This window comes from Engystomops pustulosus, chromosome 10 (assembly GCF_040894005.1).
Source record: "Engystomops pustulosus chromosome 10, aEngPut4.maternal, whole genome shotgun sequence".
Lineage (NCBI taxonomy): Eukaryota > Metazoa > Chordata > Amphibia > Anura > Leptodactylidae > Engystomops > Engystomops pustulosus.
Genome location: NC_092420.1, coordinates 35,031,520 through 35,052,567, shown reverse-complemented (window position 1 = coordinate 35,052,567; position 21,048 = coordinate 35,031,520). Strand labels below are relative to the sequence as shown.

The 21,048-nt window shown below is 40.9% G+C and overlaps 2 protein-coding genes across 4 annotated transcripts in view; one reads left to right on the top strand and one right to left on the bottom strand.

The window, feature by feature from the left end:
- The window catches only part of MEI1 (meiotic double-stranded break formation protein 1), a 114,248-nt gene extending 106,901 nt beyond the window's left edge, over window positions 1–7,347 (bottom strand). For all 3 annotated transcript variants that reach the window (XM_072127660.1, XM_072127661.1, XM_072127662.1), the window contains exons 1-4: window positions 7,136–7,347; window positions 6,485–6,608; window positions 4,413–4,463; window positions 456–529 (exon numbers count right to left, since the gene is read on the bottom strand). In XM_072127660.1, the coding sequence (XP_071983761.1) occupies window positions 456–529; window positions 4,413–4,463; window positions 6,485–6,608; window positions 7,136–7,261 (375 nt within the window). In that variant the 5' untranslated portion in view covers window positions 7,262–7,347. The remainder of the gene's footprint in view (window positions 1–455; window positions 530–4,412; window positions 4,464–6,484; window positions 6,609–7,135) is intronic.
- Window positions 7,348–10,994: 3,647 nt separating this feature from the next.
- On the top strand, window positions 10,995–12,955 carry SNU13 (small nuclear ribonucleoprotein 13). Its single transcript, XM_072127503.1, has 3 exons — window positions 10,995–11,155; window positions 11,320–11,440; window positions 12,423–12,955. Exons 1-3 carry the CDS (start codon window positions 11,153–11,155, stop codon window positions 12,683–12,685), a joined length of 387 nt encoding a protein of 128 aa, XP_071983604.1. The 5' UTR covers window positions 10,995–11,152; the 3' UTR covers window positions 12,686–12,955.
- Window positions 12,956–21,048: the final 8,093 nt, after the last annotated feature.

Genomic DNA, 21,048 nt, shown 5'->3' with positions numbered 1-21,048 from the left:
AGGTTGATTAGTCCTGTCTGGACTGTTCAGAATGCTAAGTGTAATGGGTTTATCAATGGCAGGATGAAGCAATCCCAAGGTCCTGAATGTTATAATTTTGTTAAAATCAAGTGGTAGAGTTTCTTTAAACTCACATACAAAGCAATAACATAGCTATCTGCTGTAGTTTATATAGTACATCTACCATCATATTACCATCCCCGTGTGCACCAAGTTTAATTTCTTGTAACTTTGTGTGGATCTCTGCCGAGCACTACAGGCTAATTTGGATATCTTATAAACCTATTCTTTTTACAGATATGCGGCCACACAAAGTTATAAGATAATAAGCTTGGTACACAATAGAACAGGACGGGGAGGTAAGTAATAACCATCTACCATCAGGTAATCTGTTGGTACATGTCCTTTAAGACATTTTAATACAGTATTGTATTTCTAGAGCTAATCAAAGTTACCTCTTTTATGCATCCATCCAAAACATAATGAACAAATTGCTCCAATTTAAAGCCTAAAATTAGCTGCACCAAAACTGGATGAGATGAGAGAAAACAGTAAAATAATAATGACAATAACTGCAAAACATCAAAATGTCACTACTGTACACAGAAATAATTTACCATAAGGTTGGGGACACATACAATGTAATCTTTGCAGGTTAAGCACATTAGAATCACCTGTTACTAACCTGTAATCTTGGAGTCCAGTCTGTCTTGTTCTAGGTGGGTTCAGGTGATCATGTCTGGTGCATGGATCACAGACCTGCTGTTGCTTCAATTCATGAACTGACCAGGGACGGTAGGGTGTATCACACTTATATATGATGGTAGGAGTCCCTTTTTCTCCACCAAACAGGAGCGCTGTACACCATTGCTGCTGTTCCACCGGCAAGCAGGGACTCCTTGCATCAGATATCTTGGGAGAATCTTCCAAATGCGGAGCACATTTTTGTCTCGCTATGTGTGTCTTTTGAATTAACCTTCTTAAACTTAAGCAGCATATCAGTTAGCCTGAAAGCAGACATCTAGGACATTAGGACTTGTGCTAGCTGTGTTTTCTACAGCCAGCACTAGTACTATTCTATTTTTTTCAGTTCTCATGCACAAGGCCATGGATTCTATGGCCCCATGAGTGAGTTTACAAAACGCATTGTAAATGCAATGTTAACGCATGTGTTAACATATGCGTTAACATAGCATTAACAAATGTAAATAACAATGAAAACGCAACCGAAGCACAACGTGCGATATTCCCTCCTGAGAATACGTGGTCACTCTCGCACTGATGACACACAGGCTTCAGACAACGGTCCACAGTTCCATTGTATGCCCTTTAACCCCTTAAGGACCAGGCCCTTTTTTATTTTCTACATTTTAATTTTTTACTCCCCACTTTCAAAAATCCATAACTTTTTAATTTTTTCATGTAAAGGGCTGTATGAGGGCTTGTTTTCTACATAACAAATTGTACTTCTTAGTGACGGTATTAAATATTCAATGCCGTGTACTGGGAATAGGGAAAAAGAATCCAAATGCCGTGAAATTGGTAAAAAATGCATTTACGCCATTTTCTTGCGGGCTTGGATTTTACGGCTTTCACTGTGCGCCCCAAATGACATGTCTACTTGTGTCATTGAGTCATTCCAATTACAGGGATAGCTAATTTATGTAGGTTTTAGGATGTTTTCATACATTTAAAAAAATTAAAACCTGTACAGAAAAAAAATCTTCATTTAGCCATCTTCTGGCACTAATAACTTTATCATACTTCAGTGTACGGAGCTGTGTGTGGTGTAATTTTTTTGTGAATTTCAATGCTACCATTTTGAGGACTGTACGGCCTTTTGATCACTTTTATAAAATTTTGGGAATGGGCAACACCTAACATGTTTATGAATTTTACTGTTTATTTATATTTAAATTAGTTCTAGGAAAAGGGGGGTGTTTAGAATTTTTATGTTTTCCTATTTTATTTTTTAAACTTTTTAATTTATTTTTTTACCATTTTTTTTTTGGACCCCCTAGGGTACTTTAACCCTACATTGTTTGATTGATTCTACCATACTACAGTATACTGGCAGTATATGGGAATTTTGCACATCATCCATTATAATGTGCAAATCCCCCCACCTCTGCTTCCTCCTCATGCAGATACAGTGGAGACAGTTTCCAATGCTATCTGTGCATGCGCTGCATCAAGTGCAGGGTTGCTAGGCAGTGAGCCGCTTTGTGTTCCTGGCTCACTACCTAGCAGCTGTGCTCTAGATGCGGTGCATGCACAGATAGGACACAAGCTGGCAGGAAGCCAGGTAACTTAAACTTAACTTATGTTTTTAAACACGAATACCAGAAATGTTATAAAAACTGTTTTTGGATAAGCTATTTATTGTCTGTGGGCTCAAATAGGGTGTCTGGTGACAGGTTCCCTTTAACCACTTATTGACTTGGCGCTTTTATGTTTCCAATTTTCACTCACCAACTTCAATAATCCATAACTTTTTTATTTTTCATGTACAGAAGTATACATGGAAATTGTACTTCAAAGTGACAGTATTTAATATTCCATGCCGTACTGGAAAGTGGGAATAAATGCAGTGAAATTGTAAAAAAATGCACCATTTTCTTGTAGGCTTAGTTTTTACTGGTTTCCAAATGACACCTCTCTTTTATTCTTTGGGTCGGTACGATCACGGGGATATTAAATTTATATAGGACCTTGCTACAACTTTGAGGACTGTATGACCTTTTGATCACTTTTCACATTTATTATATTTTTATTATATTTTGATAGAGCGTTATGTTTATGATTTTTACAGTTTATTTATTTTTATATGAGTTCAAGGGAAAAGGGTCCGATTTTAATTTTTAGGTTCTTTCTTTATTAGCCATTCATATGAAGAGAACTTAGCCTGTGAGCCCCCTCCATACACCCTGTCACGGTTGCTCTCCATACACCCTGTCACACCCGTGCCCCTCTCTTTGGGGCTGCACTCCCGGGCCCTCACTTACCTCTCCATGCTCCTGCTCCCGTCCCGGCTAGGCTGCGCGTGCGTCTCCGCTCCATAGGGCGAGCGCGCCAACACTCAGAGATTTAAAGGGCCAGCGCAACGCTGATTGGCGCTGAAACTTCCGGGTTTCCCATAAAGACCAGAAAGCTTTCTGGTTCCTTGTTCCCTGATTCTGCCTGAATTCCTGTACCTGACCTTGGAACTGACCTGTGACCTTGCATCTCTGATGCCTGCCCTGACTACGTGCCTGTACCTGACCTTGAGCCTGTATGCTGATTCTGTACCCTGACTTTGCCACTGCGGGCTAGACGCACCTGTGGAACGACCTAGTGGCACCCTGCCGCAGCAAGTCTATCGAATGGCTCTGGTGAAGACCAGGTGCCACTTAGATTCAGGTCCCAGGTGTCGGCTAGTACCATCTCCTACGGTGGTCCAGGGGGTCCACTGACCCCAAACCATGATACACCCGCAACCGATGTGTGACGTACTAATACATCACACCTCGATAAGGGATTAAACTGCACACGTTATGTGCAGGCAGTTGCGGACTGGCCATAGAATCCACTGGGAGAAATCCCCCGTGGGCCTATGGTTGGTCAATGGGCCAGGCCGGTTTCCACCACTACATACCACTTCAATTGGATAATCAATTGTACACGCGGTATGTAAAAAGCGGTACAGTTGAATAACATGCAAACACCCTCCGCAGATCCTGACAGATCCTGAAAGGGAGCTGTCAATGAAGGCACCCTAGGGTGTGGTTTTGAAGCAGAGAAGCCTTTAAGAGAACCAGTCATCAGAAATTGGCCTAATAACCCACTACAAGTACGCTGTCAAGCAGCTGTACACCTTCTAGATCATGTTTCTTTCATGGCCTAATGTGGCATCTCAGAGCTGTGGCCGCGCACCCGCAGGCCTGCGTTCTGCTATGAGGAGCTGTGCGCCGAAGATGCAATGGTAGGCAGAGAAAAGAGGCTACTGGGGCGTGGAGTAGCCGCGACGTGTAGCCTCATGTCTGTCTACTCCACGCCCCAATAGCCGCTTAAAAAAATTTGCATATCCCCCGATTAAAGTTTTCTTAAAGATAGACGGGACGTGAGGAATAGCCCAAAAAAGGGCTATCATCATGTCCCATTTATCCACCTACCATCTGATCTACCTTTATAGGTAGAATCGTGGTGGTATGTTCCCTTTAAGTTCAGCTGCTTGGCATTCCAACCAGTTAATTCAGATGACAGAACTTGCTTGTACAGAGCACTTTATTAATCTATCCTTTTAAATTCTTACCAGATATTTTCTTGTAAAAGAAATAATCTGAGTTAAAATTCATTTAACCAAAATTAAGATTATGTTACTTATAATGTTACATTTTATTGATCACATATACTGTATGTTTATAAATCCTTACTTTCAGAAATTAAGTCTAAGGTAGAATCGGCTTCCAAGTTTACCAGCATGCCTAAAATAATAAAATAAAAAATAATAAACTCCAAACAGAAAAAAATAATTTTAAATAAAATTATCCTATTGGATGCTATAAAAATACTAATACATAAAATAATTTAAAGGGAACCTGTCATCTGCAAACAGCTTAACACCTTCTAGTTTTTGTTTCTTTCAAGGTCCATGGTGATGGCATCATCCAGAAAATCAACTTTAAAATGAGATGTAAATTGGATGTATGAAGTCAAAGGCAGAGATTTTAACACTGAAGTCTAGATGGGGAGCTCTGAACGCCTCCTTCTCTGTGAATGACATTATGCATCAGACTTCAGGAGATCTGGTAAGTGATGGATGCAGGACCATTAATTACAGTGAAGGATGCTAAAATTCCCGCCTCCTTGACTATATACAACCAATTTACATCTCACTTCACTGGATGATGCCACCACACTATGTCATTAAAGAAAAACAATCTGGATGGTGTTTATCTGCTTGGTAACATACTGGTAGTGATTTATTAGGTCAGTTTCTGCTGACAGGTTCCCTTTAAGTGTTTAAATATACCCCCTTTATTTTATTCTAAATTTCTAGGTTGTTCATTATTCTTGCTAAAAACCTCAAATAGTTTAAAAACTGATGACATAAAGATTTTCACATTTTTTCAACGCTCACTTAATCTTTTAGGGTGTGGTTTACAATGTTATTAGAAATGAAAACTCCTCGGGGTGGGTATCGGCTTGACTGTACATGTGTTCCATAGAAATTCAAATGCGGTTGGGCCGAGGCCTGCCCCCTAACACTAATGTAAATGCAGCGCTAAGGGTACATGACTTCCTCCTCCTCTCCCCGTGCACTGCCGTTGCGGGTGGGCAACGGCAGTGTGAATGTAGCCTAAGACAAGTTATATGTTTTAATAAGACTAGACTGTAAGAGAGACCTCATTAGCATATTACATGTCAATAATAACAGCACTGATTGCTCCAAAATGGTGGGAACTAGAGAAAAAAACTTCAACCTTGACAGAAGCAGGACACAGGTCCAGTGGCTGCCGTGTAAGATTCAAATCATTTCATATTAACTAAATATAAAGTTATGCCTTCAATATCTAAGTGCTCATGACCACATTTTTAGAATGGACAGCATACGGTTGCGCTCAATGCAACTCTTAACAGATCAATGCCCACAGCCATGATTTTAAATCTAGGGCAGTGATGGCGAACCTTTTTGAGACCGAGTGCCCAAATTACAACAAAAACCCACGTATTTAAAGCAAAATGCCAACACAGCAATTTAAGCAGTAACTCGCTGTTCTACCACAAATTCAAAAGAAGGACCTCCATCAATAAACTGCCCTTGCCCTCACCCTTTCACTCTTTCTAAAGTCCGAAGAAGCTGAGGATGTGTTGCTATGAAGAGTGGCATCTACATTGCCTGTGCCTGCAGGTGAATTCTTCTACTCATGTCTGGTGAACTGTGCTGGGGCAATGTGGCCTGGGTGCCCACAAAGAGTGCCCTGAGTGCCACCTCTGGCACCTGTGCCATAGGTTCGCCATCACTGATCTAGGGCATGTCCTAGTCTGAACACTCATAGAGGTACATGTTCTGGCTTTGTGCTCCTGCCTTTTTTCCAGCTTTTCTGCTGGTCAGATGTGTCTTGGAGTTTTGCCTCTTAGATCTCAGTTAAGGTTTGTATTGAATATTAGGACTTTTTTAACAAAAGTCACAAAAAAATCCTCCAAAAGTCTCAAATTTGCACCATTTCTGCTCCTTTTTACATCTAGATTCAGGTGATAACTCAGGGAACACTGCAGAACACGAGACAATGGCGGACTTTGAAGGGAGGTTGTCTTAGGCGCAAAAACTCAGTCACAAGAGTCACAAAAAAAAAGCAAGCCAAAACAACTGTACATGTGCCCCATAGATTGTAGTTCATGAGGATCTGTAAAAACCAGATGCCAAACAGCCAGGAAAACAGAAGTTATTTCCTGAGACAACCTGAGAAGTCCTGGAAAACACATTTAAATCAACGCTACCTACCCAGCATCTGTCCTACAAAGTAGGCACAAATTCTTCCATCCTGGCCAAGAAATGTATAAACTGTCGATGATTTTTTTTCTAGGAATATCTGAAAGCTAGACAGCATGTGCTTCTTGCGAACAACCTGTGTAAAGGATAAATTTATATTTTTTTAATATAACTTTAGAGTATGTAAAAAATAGCCAAACCTTTTGCAAATATAATTATTCAACAAGTACTTTTACTCCTCCTATCCTGTATGTATGGGCACTGCACAGTAGTGATGGGAAGTCCGGCTCTTCTCAGTGAGCTGGATCGTAAGGCTCCGCTCACTAAGAAGAGCCAGATCTTCTGGCTCCTGAATGGCTCCCTATTAAATATATAATAGTGAGCCTCATTACAGCCAGTTCCCCACTCCCCAACCTGATTTTATCGGGTTAAAACGTTGTGTTGAGCCGTTTATGGGCGGAGCTAGGTGAGTGAGCCTCAGTGTGCCGACTCCCGTCTTTCACATGAATACGGTGCAATGCGTCCATTGCCGGCTATGGGGAACGTATATACGCCGTATATACTTCGGCCGCATATATCTTCCCCATACGTGTGTGTGAATGGAGCCTTAGTCTGAGGGTAATGTATTTGTTGATTAGCCTATGATGCTACAACATTACTTACTGAAACACTTTCATCCTCCATCATTTCTATAACACAGGCCAGGCATAGGCACTTGTCACCATCCTCCAGAAGCCAGCGGGTGTCATGGCGGTAGTGCACTCGCTCATGGAGCTGAGCGGCTGCCATAGTGTCTGTGCAGACAGAACACCTCAGAGGCTGCTCCTGCTTTCCTTCTGGTGTCTGAAGACGTGCCCCAGCCAATCACTCGGCAGAGCACACTCTGAGCAGGGTAGGTTGCGCTCTTCAGTCAGCACTAGGAGCAGGTTTGGCTGCACAATCCAGTCAGAGATGCAGATAGATAGATTCTGCAGCTACAGTATAATCTAGCTTAACCCTTTAAGAACCAAGTCATTTTCATTTTTGTGTTTCAATTTTTAACTCCTTGTACAGAGTTGTATGAATAATATATTCCATGCTGTGTACTGGTAAGTTGGAAAACAATTCCAAATACGGTGAAATTGACAAAATAAAACCCATATTTACAGCATATTCTTGTGGTCTCTATTTTTACGGCTTTTACTGTGCGATCCAAATTACACCTCCCCTTAGGGTGATGCCACACATGGCGTTTTGAACCCATTTTTGGTCCGTTTTTAAGCAGTCCGTACAAAAATGCAAGCATTAAAAAAGTATGCGTTTTTGAAAAACGCTTGCATTTTTTGAAAACACATCCATTTTTGACAGGTTTTACCAATTATCTTAATTAAAACAGGTCAAAACTGGATGCGTTTTTCAAAATTGCATACGGTTTTTAACGCATGCATTTTTGGATGGACTGCTTAAAAATGGACCAAAAACGGGTTCAAAACGCCATGTGTGGCATCACCCTAATTCTACGGGTCAGTACTATCACACATATATCAATTTCAAATTACAAATTTTTATTGGTTTTAATTAGTTTAACAGATTTCAAATTTTTGTCTTTGTTTCGCCAACTTCAGACACTAATAACTTTTATAATATGTAATTTCTTGTTTTCTGAACTGTTATGTTCATTGCTACCATTTTGGGGACTAATCACACTCCCCCCAGAGGAAGCTTATTGCGAAACACGTGTCGGGGCTGGCTGGTGTGGTGTCCTATTTACTGGTATGATTTATCCCATTGTTTTCTATCTATGAAATCTGTTGTTATTAATATAATACAATTAAATTTAGAGTGATTAGGTCTGTTCTGTTGGAATATGCTTTGTACCATATTTATACTTTGGGTTAATTAGTGATATAGATTATAACACACACCTTTTTAATTTTGTTGGCTTTCTTTGCCAATGGCTACATTTTAATCATGTTTTGTGAACTAAATAAAGATTTAAAGTTGAATTATGCTTTTTGGTGTAATTTTTTTTTTGACTTACAAACTTTTGGTTATCATTTTGGGGACTTGTATGACCCTTTTATCACTTTTTATGCAGTTGTACAAGTGTTTCAAAAATGCCTTTACGAGCTCACTGGCAGGAATAACCGGTTTTATATTTTGATGGATCAGGATTTTTGGGATGTGGCGATAATAAACATGTTTATGATTTTGTTTATTTTTATATCAGTTCTAGGGAAAGAACTTTTTACTTTTTTACTGCAATTGAAGACCCCCTAAGCTTCTTTAAAGCTAGGGGGTCTGATCGTTCCTACCAAGCTGTATTGCATTATATGGTAATTTTGTTGATGGAGACAGATCATCACCACCACCCCTCGTTGAAGTCAGAGGGCGCATTCACACAATGTGTTGCGTCGCGTTGTGTTTTTGACGCATTCCACTGGCTTCAGCCTTGATTACATGATAAGGTAACATTGTGTTTTAGCAGATACAGTGGAAACGCAATGTAATCTTAGCATGTAATCAGGGCTGAAGCCAGTGGAATGCATCAAAAACACAATGCGACGCATTCTGTGAATGCTCCCAGAGAGAACAACCACTGCAAAAATGGCAGCTCCCATGTGCCCTCAATAATCGTCGGTGTTAGCAGCAAACACTCAGGCTGTATAGAGAGGGCTAACCTGTGTCATGCACCTGCATACTGGCACAGCAGTGTTTCATGACCTAACCCCTGCCCTCACTGGCCTATTTTTCAGTAAAGGGAAAAAAAAACAAAGGTATCACTTGTCTTGCAGCAGCCAAGCAGTAAAAAACAGCCCAGTCTACTAGTCAAAGTATACTAGGCCAAAAGTATAAGTCTGTGGACATGTTTAGTGGGTACGTCAGGAGCTGTACATAGTGTACATCAGGTATAGGAGAGCAAGCAACTTTGTCCTATACTGGACCAAATGTGGTCCACTAATAAATTACTTGTGAGACCTTACCAGTAAAGTAGTTGAAGACCTACACTGTCCGAGATGCCGGCAGCCCCAATGCGCGTTTCGGCTCAGAATGAGCCTTCTTCTGAGCCGAAACGCGCGTCGGGGCTACCGGCATCTCGGACAGTGGAGGTCTTCAACTATTTTACTGGTAAGGTCTCACAAGTAATTCATTAGTGGACCACATTTGGTCCAGTATAGGACAAAGTTGCTTGCTCTCCTATACCTGATGTACACTATGATATTTTACCACATACCACTTATCTCTCCTTGCCATTAGTGTTTATATATCTTCATTACCTGCATCTCCTTCAATCCTGTCCAGGGTGACGACTTTTTCCTCTGTGTCACAGTCACTGCGCTGTATACCTTTAAAGCACCTTATCCAGGGTGTCTACAAATGTTTTTACCATCATGTTTTAACATATTTTGCAACAATAAAGTGTTATATTTTACTTTACTGGTATAGCTCTATTCATTTAATAGTGTCTTCATTCCCCCTTTTGTCAAGGGGTACTATTGGTTAAGTGTAATAAATAGCATTATTGTAGGGGTTTATAATTATTATAGTTTGGCGCTGCTGTTTTCCATTGAAGAAAGGACTCCTTGCAGAATGTACCAGTAGGATGCTCAGAGTCTCATCCTTAGCACTAATTTGAGGAGCAACTATCTATTTTTTAGGCATTGGTGGTGTCTGAATCTAGGTGCCCCAGCAATCAACTGTTTGCAGTCATGGCTTGTGGAAGTGCATATTTGCGCTAAATAGTCCATCGCCATGGCTTATTACCCCTACTGAGAATCTTATAAAGAAGAATTGTTTGCATCTTTGGCTTTGTATATGCTCCATGGTGGGTTATAGTCACATGTGAGAGCGGCTACTCTGACCTGCTGTGATTCCAGGCCTAACCTAGAGGGACAGGGATCCAGCATCAGTTGTGGTAGCACACCAGCCAGTTTCTGCAGATGCAGCAGGGGTATGTAATTTTGGTGCAGTCTTTAGTTACATGTAAAACATATTTTACAAAATGAGTAACATCCGTTTAAAAAGCTGCATAAAAATACAAGAAGTGTAGTTCTTGGTGCAATGTTCCTGTATCAGGACAATGTATGGAAATAGATCCCATCCACACGTGCAGTAAGAGCAGTCCACGAGCCGTGGGTGAGCAGTGCTGCAGACTAGTGCTGACACTACACCACTAACCCCATTGTTCCTTCCCGCATGTGCTCGCTGTAGCTTTAATTCATAGTTCTGACCAGTAACCTTCATCACTGTAAACTATGTGCTTTAGCCATGTGTAACTTTATTATTCATACAATTCATCCCGACACAAATACCATTCGAAAAATATGGGGTACAAATTCCCCAACATCAGACCTTGCCCGCCTTATACATAACCACGTGCTGCTGATCCAACAGAGCGCCAGCTGGTGGCGCTAACACGAGCAGAACACTGTACAGCACAAGCAAACTTTGTACTATCATGGCTACACAGTGTCGGTCACCACGCGTGCGAGACGCAGGCCACTCCTCTAATACTGATAGGCTGAGCATCGTACAGGGGGAACACGTGGGCGTTGGAGAACGCAAGTCCATCCCTTTCCGCTCTTATCCGGAACTTAGAAGCACGTTGTTGGCGCATTGCGATCTGTGCGATCATTTAGATTTCCTCCGTGAAGCTTCCGGGCCGAGGGGACCAGCGGGAGACACATTGTGAGAAGAACCATGGTAAGAGGAGCTATCATCGCTTATTGCGGGAAGTCGCTGCATCTCGCACGGCTGTAGTTGGGCTGGACACGTGTAGTGTGCCCGGCACCATCACCCTGCGCTAGACATGTGCTGGGCTCCGTAACGCCCTTATGTAACTCTTATCCATGTCTGTTGTTTTACAGACTGACGCCGAGGTTAACCCTAAAGCCTACCCACTGGCTGATGCCCAGCTGACCAAGACTATCCTGGACCTGGTGCAGCAGGCCTCCAACTACAAGCAGCTCCGCAAAGGGGCGAATGAAGGTAAGAGATCGGTGCCCGGGTCCTCTCTGTGCCCTGTGTACAGTACATTAGGCTCCTATGTTACTAAGCATTAGTGGTATAAGCAGGGGTTCGCCTCAAATAAATTCTGTCCTGCTATTATGGGATAAGTAATCGTTAAAGGTTATTTTAAGACCGTATAGATTTGAGGGGTGATCATGCTTCACCCAGCACCCCACATTTTATCCATTATCGGCAGCTAATAAACAGCATGGTACAGGCAGGTGATGGTAACTTTCTGTTCTCCTAAACCAAAGAGCTTATCACTGGTGCTGATTGTTCCACCAATCTGTAGTTTTGTCCCATTCTAAGCCTTTGAAACCCACAATACTTATTTCTTATCTACAACATGGTCAACTATGACCTCCAGTAATTCCACTTCAGCGGTCACAAACGTGGAGCCCATTTTTTTTTTTTGCCTGATTTCAGTGTTCTAAAAGCCCCATGGAAGGGGTGGCCAAGCATGCACACAAGTCTACTGGGATGAGTACTTATGGACCCCTCTTGTAACTGATAGATTCAGTTGCTTATCCTTTTACCCTGTAGATCGATCCAACAAATGACTCAAAGTACTGAAACCTGTGAACAAAGCCGTTATACTTTTCTATGCATATCCCTTTCATATAGTTTTACACACTTGTTTTATTGGCCATTATGGTCACTTGTTTGGTTGTACCACCGTGTCCCATCTTTTGCTGGTTTTATGGCGCACCACCTGGCTTCCTATGGAGGTGGGAGTGGTGCATATTGCCTCTCCCCAACATATGTGATACGCTTGGGTGACCATACGGCCATGTGTGAGGGGAATATACTTGTCTTTTGCTTATTTCCAATATGCCCTTTCCAGAACTGACACTTGCTATCTTTAAACAATCTTGAGGTCCTTATTCTGGGGATCTATATATGTATCCTTTTACTTCTTTCTATGCAGCCAATGTAATAGTAAATTGTTCATGTTTTACAGCTACAAAAACTCTAAACAGAGGAATTTCAGAGTTCATTGCCATGGCAGCTGATGCAGAACCATTGGAAATCATTCTTCACCTTCCTCTTCTGTGTGAAGATAAGAATGTCCCTTATGTCTTTGTACGTTCCAAGCAGGCTTTGGGAAGAGCCTGTGGGGTCTCCAGACCAGTCATTGCTTGTTCTGTCACCATCAAGGAAGGGTCCCAGCTGAAGCCTCAGATCCAGTCTGTGCAACAAGCCATTGAGAGACTACTAGTGTAAAGCATTGTGATTTTTTGGCAGAAGCCTCAATGTTTCTTTAATTTGCTATTGTACAGTAAAACAATGTACTAAGAATTACCTAGCTTGAATATTTGTAACTACTCACATACATGGGTACTGATTGAACCATTACTTCAATCTAAACCTATATAGGTGAAATGTTTATTTGCTTCGAGCACATTTTTAACAAGAGAATTTGTTATAACATCTTTATTTTCTGTTTGTTGACTTGAATTGTGTATTTTTTAATTAAAAGACATGCAAAAGTCATTTTTTTTGTTGGTTTGAGCATTGCTTCATGAAACGAATTCTAGTCATAAGTCTGATTTGTCCTGGAACCAGGGAAGTGGCTAAAATGGGTTGTCATGCCATTATATATAAATGTATAGCTGCTAAAAATGAATTTTTTATTGTTTGAAATTTCCTGTGTGTACTTGTCATGCAACCTTATGGTCGATATGTTTAGAAATGTACTCCTCCTGCCCTGACACATCTTCAGAGAAGCTGATGGAAGGAATGAGGCAGCTTCCGTTCTGAATCCATGCCTGGCATCACCTGTTTAACCAGTATGTTGGGGTTACCCTCCATTCCCCACATCAACCAGGTGTACATTAAATGGGGAGTGCTGGAAACCTGATTGCTTTATGGTGGCTTGTATTAATTGTATGCAATTGAGCCTGAGGGTGCGGTCACACGTCGCGTTTAACGCATGCGTTTAAAAACGCGACGTGCAATAGCTGGAGAGTGATTTGCCTAATTAAACAGCTGCTAACACCTGTGTTTACAAAACGCAACAGTTAACGCATTGTTAACACATGCGTTAACATCGCGGTTAATGCATGCGTTTTGTAAACACAAGTGTTAAGAGGTGTTTAATTAGGCAAATCACTCTTCAGCTATTGCAATGCGTTTTTAAACGCATGCGTTAAACGTGACGTGTGACCGCACCCTGAGGGGCTCCGTTAACACCTCTGGAATGCCTCGGGCTCATTTGCATACAGTCCTTTTATCCTGGTGGTAGTTTCGGTTAATCCAGCGCCTCATGGTGCACTGCCGCTGGCCCCTTGTTCCCCTGTCCTGCATCTGGTTCGTGCACTGGAACAGGAGGGCCGCAGCTGTCACAATTAGAAATCACAATGTGTTTAGTTAGGAGCTTATCAGATGGCGGGATCCCACCTGTCCTCAACAAGCACTGGAGCTTTTAACCCCTACGGGACTCAGCATCTTTTGGCCTAAAGGACGCAGCCCCATTTTTTCAAATCTGACCTGTCACTATAAGTGGTTATAGCTTTGGGACGCTATGAGATATCCAGGGGATTTTGAGATTGTTTTCTCGTGACACATAGTACTTCAAATTAAATTAAAAATTTGGATGAAATCTTTTGCGTTTAGTTATGAAAAAAAACAAAATTTGGCAAAAATTTGTAAAAATTCTTTGTTTTCAATGTTCTAAATTCTCTACTTTTGATGCAGATAGTCAAAGCACCCAAATAAATTCATAACTTACATTTCCCAAATGTCTGCTTTATGTTGGCATGTTTTTTTAAGATTCCACATATTTTACTAGAATGTTATGAGGCTCAGAATTTGGGTGCCATTTTTCACATTTTTTGTAAAATCACCAAAACCCGTATTTAGATGGACCTACTCAACTTCTAATTGACACTGAGAGGCCTAAATAATAGCTAGACTCATAAATTACCCCATTATGGAAACTACACCCCTCAACGTATGAAAAACCACTTTTAAGAAGTTTGTTAACCCTTAACGTGTTTTATAGGGGTTAAAACAAAATGGAGGTGCAGTCTGCAAATTGTAATATTTTTTTCACAATACATTCATTTTGGGTGGAAAATTAAACATTTACAATGGATTAAATGAAAAAAGACTCCACACAGTTTGATACCCAATTCCTCCCGAGTACACCGATACCCTATATGTGGTGGTAACCTGCTGTATGGGCGCACAGCCGGGTATAGAAGGGAAGGAGGCGCCATCCAGAGCAGATCTGCTATGTCACATTGTACAGGCTAGAATATTTTTCTTTTTTTTAATTGTGGACCTATAGGGCAGTGATGGCAAACCTTTTAGAGACGGGGTGCCCAAACTACAACAAAGACCCACTTATTTATCGCAAAGTGCCAACACAGAAATTTAATTTGTCATTTATATTCCCTTCTCGGTCACAGTTTTCATTGATACCAGCCCCTGAGGACACCAATAAGCAGAAAATAGTCCCAGGCAGCGCTGTCACTTTAAAATAGCTCTGTGCACAGCAAGTCCTGGGCTGTCTGGGACTGCAGGAAGATACCTGGAGTCATCTCTGGTGATGGCCTCTGTGCCCACAGAAAGGGCTCCGAGTGCCACCTCTGGCACCAGTGCCATAGGTTAGCCATCACTGCTATAGGGGCTTATTTCTTTTGCCACATGAGATGCACTTTTCTGGTGCGTAATTTTGGGGCATCTATAGCTAATTTAATTAACTCTTTGTTGGTGGAGGAAATGAAAATCATCAATTTTTAGGAAAATTTTTGTGTTTTTTTTTTGGCCATTAACCATACCATAAAAATAGTATATTATTTTTATTCTATGGGTCGCCACGATTACGAAAATACTTCATTTATATATATTTTTAATTTTTCACATTTTTACTGAATAAAAAGTAATTTGGCGAAATTGTTGTTAATTTTAGCATCACCGTCTTTCATATGCATAACTTTTTTATTTATCACCTCACAAATCTGTTTAAGGGCTTATTTTTTGCGAGAATGATTGTTCTTTTTAGTGGTCTTATTTTAGATTGCGTAACTTTTTAAAATCACTTTTTAGAGCATTTTTAAAGGGCATTAATAAAAAATCATCTTTTTCAGAGAGTTTTTTGAGGTTGTTTTTTACGGAGTTCACTTTGCGGATCTAATAACGATTCTGTTTTATTATACAGATTGTTACGGACGCAGGGATACCAAATATTTGGGGGTTTTGTGTATTTTATTCAATTGTACTGAATAAAAACTAATTTGGAGAAAATCTTATTCATTTTAGCATCACCATCTTTTCATATACATAACTTTTTAATTTTTTGACTGACAAATCTGGTTAGGGGCTTATTTTTTGCGAGAACAGTTGTTCTTTTTAGTGGTCTTATTTTAGAGTGCATAAAATTTTTTAAATCACTTTTTAGAGCATTTTTTATAGGGTATTAATTAAAAATGATCTTTTTTCGGAACGTTTTTTGCATTTTTTTCCTCCGCCGTTTACCGTGCGGGTCCAGTAATGATTCTGTTTTATTATGCAGATTGTTACGGACGCGGCAATACCAAACATGCAGGGTTTTTTTGTGTTTTTATGTTTTTTATACTTTAGTAAGTGTTTTTATGGGAAAGTGACATTTTAGGGGCTTATATTTTTATGTATTTTTTTATTTATTATAATGTGTAGTGTTAAGTGTTTTGCATATTTTTACTTATACATACTTGAACTTAAAACAGCGATGCTCTGATCGCTGGTTTAAGTTCAATACACTGCTCTACAATACTATTTTATTGTAGAGCAGTGTAAACTGTCTGAGCATGCTTGCGCATGCTCAGACAGTTTACAGTCAGACCCGGAAGGGGTCTGACTGCCATGGAGACCGGGCAGCTCCGGGGCACATGCCAGTCCTCGGAGCTGCCCAGAAGAGGATCGGATTCCCCGGTAAGCGGCGCGGGGGATCCGATCCATAGGGGGAAGACCCTTACACGCCGCGGTCATGCTTGACCGCGGCGTGTAAGGGGTTAACACCCGCGATCGGAGTCGGCTCCGATCGCGGGTGTTAGCTGACAGCCGCTGCTTCTGGTACCGGCTCCGTTCGTGAGCCGGTGCCAGAAGCAGGATGTTATAGTGCGTCCTGGTGCGCTAAATATCTAGCCACCGGGACGTACTATAACGTCCTGGTGCGCGTAAGGGTTAAGCTCCTTTACTCTGCTGCTCTCCATCACACAGACCGCCAGTTTGCGGCCTGTGTGATGAAGAAGATCCGACACAGGCGCGTGTAATGATGCTTTTGCCTGCATCAGGTCTGCTGAGGTCTATGACCCGGCATGTGCCCCTGGAGACACTTCATCAGATGTTGCCTGTGCCGGATTTCTGGAGAAGAGCGAGCACAAAGAGGGCAATAAGGTAAGTATTTTTTTTTTTTTTTCCTTATACATATGGGGGCCCTATTTTTTTTATTGGGGAGCAAGGGCACTGCACTTAAGTGTATTGTGGGGGGGGGGGGGTTATTTAAGGCTAATGTAGGGGGGAATATCCCTAAATGCTACTTGGGGGGGCAGAGATTGCATTAACGCCTCCACAAGGTGTTATTAAAGGCTATTGTAAGGGGGCATTATTACTTAAGGCTAAATATTACTGTGTGTGTGGGGGGGTGTCTTTCTAATGGCTCCTGGGGGGTCTTACTAATGGCTACTGGGGGGGTCTTTCCAATGGTTTCTGTGGGGGCTTACTTATGGTAACTATACTGCTGTGTACTGTACTATAGTGGTGAACAATATGATTGATGGTTGTGACCTGCCTACTGTGGGGGCATTGTGACTATGCTATTATGGGAGGTACTATGACTCTATTGGCTATCCTTAGGCCATGGTGACTATATTTGCTACTGTGGGGCCCCTGTGACTATATTGCTATTGTGAGGGCTCTGTAATTAAATTGCCTACTGTGAGACCTATGTTACTATACTGGTTATATCGAGTTTGTTAAATCTGCAGAGATGAGTAATGGTTGAAAAAAGCTGACATGGTCACAACGGAGAAAATGAAGAAAAGGAAAAATTGTATAACCAAAGGTATCATTTGTCACCAGATTTACAGTAAGAGCTGGTATTACCCATGAGTTCACAATATTGTATCATCTCCTGTGGTGCGACTCTGCTGTCTTTTATTGCGCCAGATTTCTTAAATCTGAAATGGGGGAGGAGGTTTCGGGCAAAATAAGGGGGGGCCCCATTGGGAATTTTTGCCACAAAGCCCAATGGACTCAACTTACACCACTCTTCCTGTGCAATGAATAAGCTACCTAAACTAAATTTGTCTCTTTGCAAAATGTGCCTACCTTCTCTAAGTTCAAACAAATCTCCACAATACTGGTGCTATGCCCCTATGATGATCACTTCCTCTTCTGTGTAGAAGTCATCAGGCAGGCACATGGAGAGAAGGTGGGGAGACAAGGAGGGACAGACAGCGCTCCTATAGTGTAATACCCTTAATATAATATAAAAATGTGATGGTGTAGTGATACTCACCTATTGGAGTTGTGCATGAAGGGCATAACTCCTTGTAGAGCCTATGGCAGTGATGGCGAACCTTTTAGAGACGGAGTGCCCAAACTACAACCAAAATCCACTTATTTACCGTGAAGTGCCAACATAGCATTTAAGCTGTAACTTATTGCTCCCTGTTCTTCCACTTCTTTCAATTGTATCGGCCGCCTAATGCCACTAATACAGTTGAAAGAAAGAGGGCAAATAGATTCTCTCCAGGGTCTCTCTGTACAGGAAGAATGGTGGGTCTAGCTGGATGACCCCCAAAGATAATGCAGTTCTGTCATCACCTTCTCACTTTTCCTGCAGTTCCTAACAGCCAATGAAGTGTCGCTTTAAAATAGCGCTGAGAGCAGCATCTCATAAGTTGCCTGGGACTGCAGGAAGATTTGGTGGATTTGGTCATGTTTGGTGCACTCTGTCCTGCAGTGATGGCCTGAGTGCCCACAGAAAGGGCTCTGAGTGCCACCTCTGGCACCCGTGCCATAGGTTCGCCACCACTGGCCTATGGCAAGACTTAGTGCCGCTGCCGTGGTAGATGTGCAGTTTTCCAACGTGTCTTTCAGTATCCAATGAGGATACGTTTTTCCTCCAATCCGGAACGGAAAAATGGTGCTGGCTTGCTCGAATCAAAACTTCTTTTATTTATATAAAATGATTATATATTTAAAAAAAATTATAAAATTAGAATAATGTGTTTCGCAATTGTGCTGGGTGCTTCATCAGATTCATAAATTCATAAGTATATAGGTCACAGGCATGAAATTTATAGGGGTACACGTGTCATTGACCGGAAATGTTCTGGTATGAAACTCAGGGAGACGAGTACAAAAAAAAGAAATATAAAATACATTGATTTCAATGGGTGTCCTATACAGGTAGATCATTTACAGCAACACTTTCATTACATACACAGAAATTCATATTACATAAAACATTTAATTCCCTTTGGACTTTACTGGAGATCGTGGGACTACAATCATGATGTACGGAAGCCTGGATGGTTCAAAACCATGCTAGTGGTTTTAACTGAAGTATTGCTCATGGGCGACATCTTGTGGTTGGATATTGGAATTTACTGATGTTGGAGTCTGAATTTTTACAGTGGATTTTTTTTTTTTTTTTTTTGAAAATAAGAGCTTCATAGATTTATGTATTTAAAGAGATTATTTTAAGAATATTATTTTACTTGATTTGATTTCGTTTTGTATGAGGGTATATATGGAAATATGTATGGACGTATAACGACTACAATCCTGTTCTATGAACTACAATTAAGGAAGCCTGGATGGGTCAAACCGTGCTGGAAGTGGAGAACTGTTCTGAGAACTACAATTAAGGAAGCCCGAAGGGATCAAGACATCTGCAGTTGTTCCAAAGCTGAGGTCCGGATCTACATGGATACAGTGTTTATTGAGTGAGTAGTCATACCATAATGGATGTTTTTGGTCATCCAATTATATTATAGTGCGTTTTTTACAAGATTGCTTCTTGGATTTCATTTAAGCCATTTGGCGCGAATGTATCAAATTTATACATCCAATAGACTTCCCATCTGCATAGAGTCTATAGAATGTGATACTGGTGGTACTTTTTTCAAGGGAAAATGAAATGCCGTGTGTGTATTCTTATTTAGATGTTCTTGGAAGCTTACAGCTTCCTCTATGGGTCCTGACCATGAAAAGAACAGGTCATCAATGAGCCGCCTATAGAGAACTATATGTTTGAAGAATGGGTTGTCTTTTTCGCTTAGTATGTAACTCTCCTCAAAACACCTATGAAAAGGTTGGCAAATGTGGGGGTTACCCTGGTCCCCATAGCTGTGCCGAGTTTCTGGTGATACAATTTAGTATCGTAAGTAAAATAATTATTTTGTAAAACTATTCGTAGGCACTCTAAAATGAAGCTTTTTTTCTCTTGTGTAATGTTTTCGTCTTTCTCCAGATATTTACTGACACTCTTAATCCCTATTTCATGTGCGATGTTTGAGGATAATGAATTTACATCCAGTGTAATAAAACACCAGTCCCTGTTCCATTCTATATTGAACAGTTCTCTAATCAATTGGTCGGAGTCCTTTAAATAGCTGGATGACATATTTTTGCAGTAGCAGATTTAGGTAGTGTGAAATGTTGCTTGTTAATGATCCAATGTCAGAGAATATTGGTCTCCCAGGCGTTTTTTTTACATCTTTGTGTACTTTGGGCAGACAATAGAAATACGCTGCTGATGGACAAGAAATGTGTAGGAAGTTTCTGTCTTCTTTTGTGATCAAATTCTTTTTTAGGGCATTGTCCAGGAATGTTTTTGTCTTCTTTTGGATTCCAGGTGTTGGGTCTTAAGCAACGATGCTGTAATACTTCTTGTCATCTAGAATTCTCGAGGCTTCGTTGTTGTATGCGGGATAGGACATTGTAACAATGCCCCCCCCCCCCCTTATCTGCTGCCCGGATCACTATATCATTATTTTCTTGTAGTCGTTTTAGTCCCTCTTGTTCACTTTTGGATAGGTTTTTGTTTCGTTATTTTTATATTTGTTTTTATTATTTTTACTGTTTTATTCAAATTTCTTCTCTTCGTGTTTTGACTAAGTGTTTTCACTAAGAGAAGAAACTAGAAAATACACTTCTAATACTGGCACTCCACAAACACCACAAAAGATCAAAGACACTATGGCACAAAATAGGCGCCTCTCAGGCATCTGCCACACTCCTAACAAACAACCACCCCAGACACCAGGAGATGAAGTAAATTGGTCATCCATTACAACTCATGAGGCACTAACACCTAGTGGAGCATGTTACATAGATCCAGTTAACAACAGTTCACCAGCAGGAAACATCTCGACCGACGAAGTACCAGGAACTAGCGACATTTGCCATACCAATAGTTTACCGATAGGGAATTTAGAAACACAAATATTCACAAACACGGAAAATAAATCAAAATGTATCAAACAGCCAAGTGCAGGATTTTTTAGGGATCCCATCCCATCCAAGCTCCAAACCAATTCATACATATTTTCGCCTGTTAAAATCAAGAAAAAGAAAAAATACAAACGAGG

Coding starts and splice junctions, on each gene's coding strand:
- SNU13 (XM_072127503.1), top strand. Junction 11,441..12,422: donor CCGCAAAGGGGCGAATGAAG/GTAAGAGATCGG, acceptor CATGTTTTACAG/CTACAAAAACTCTAAACAGA.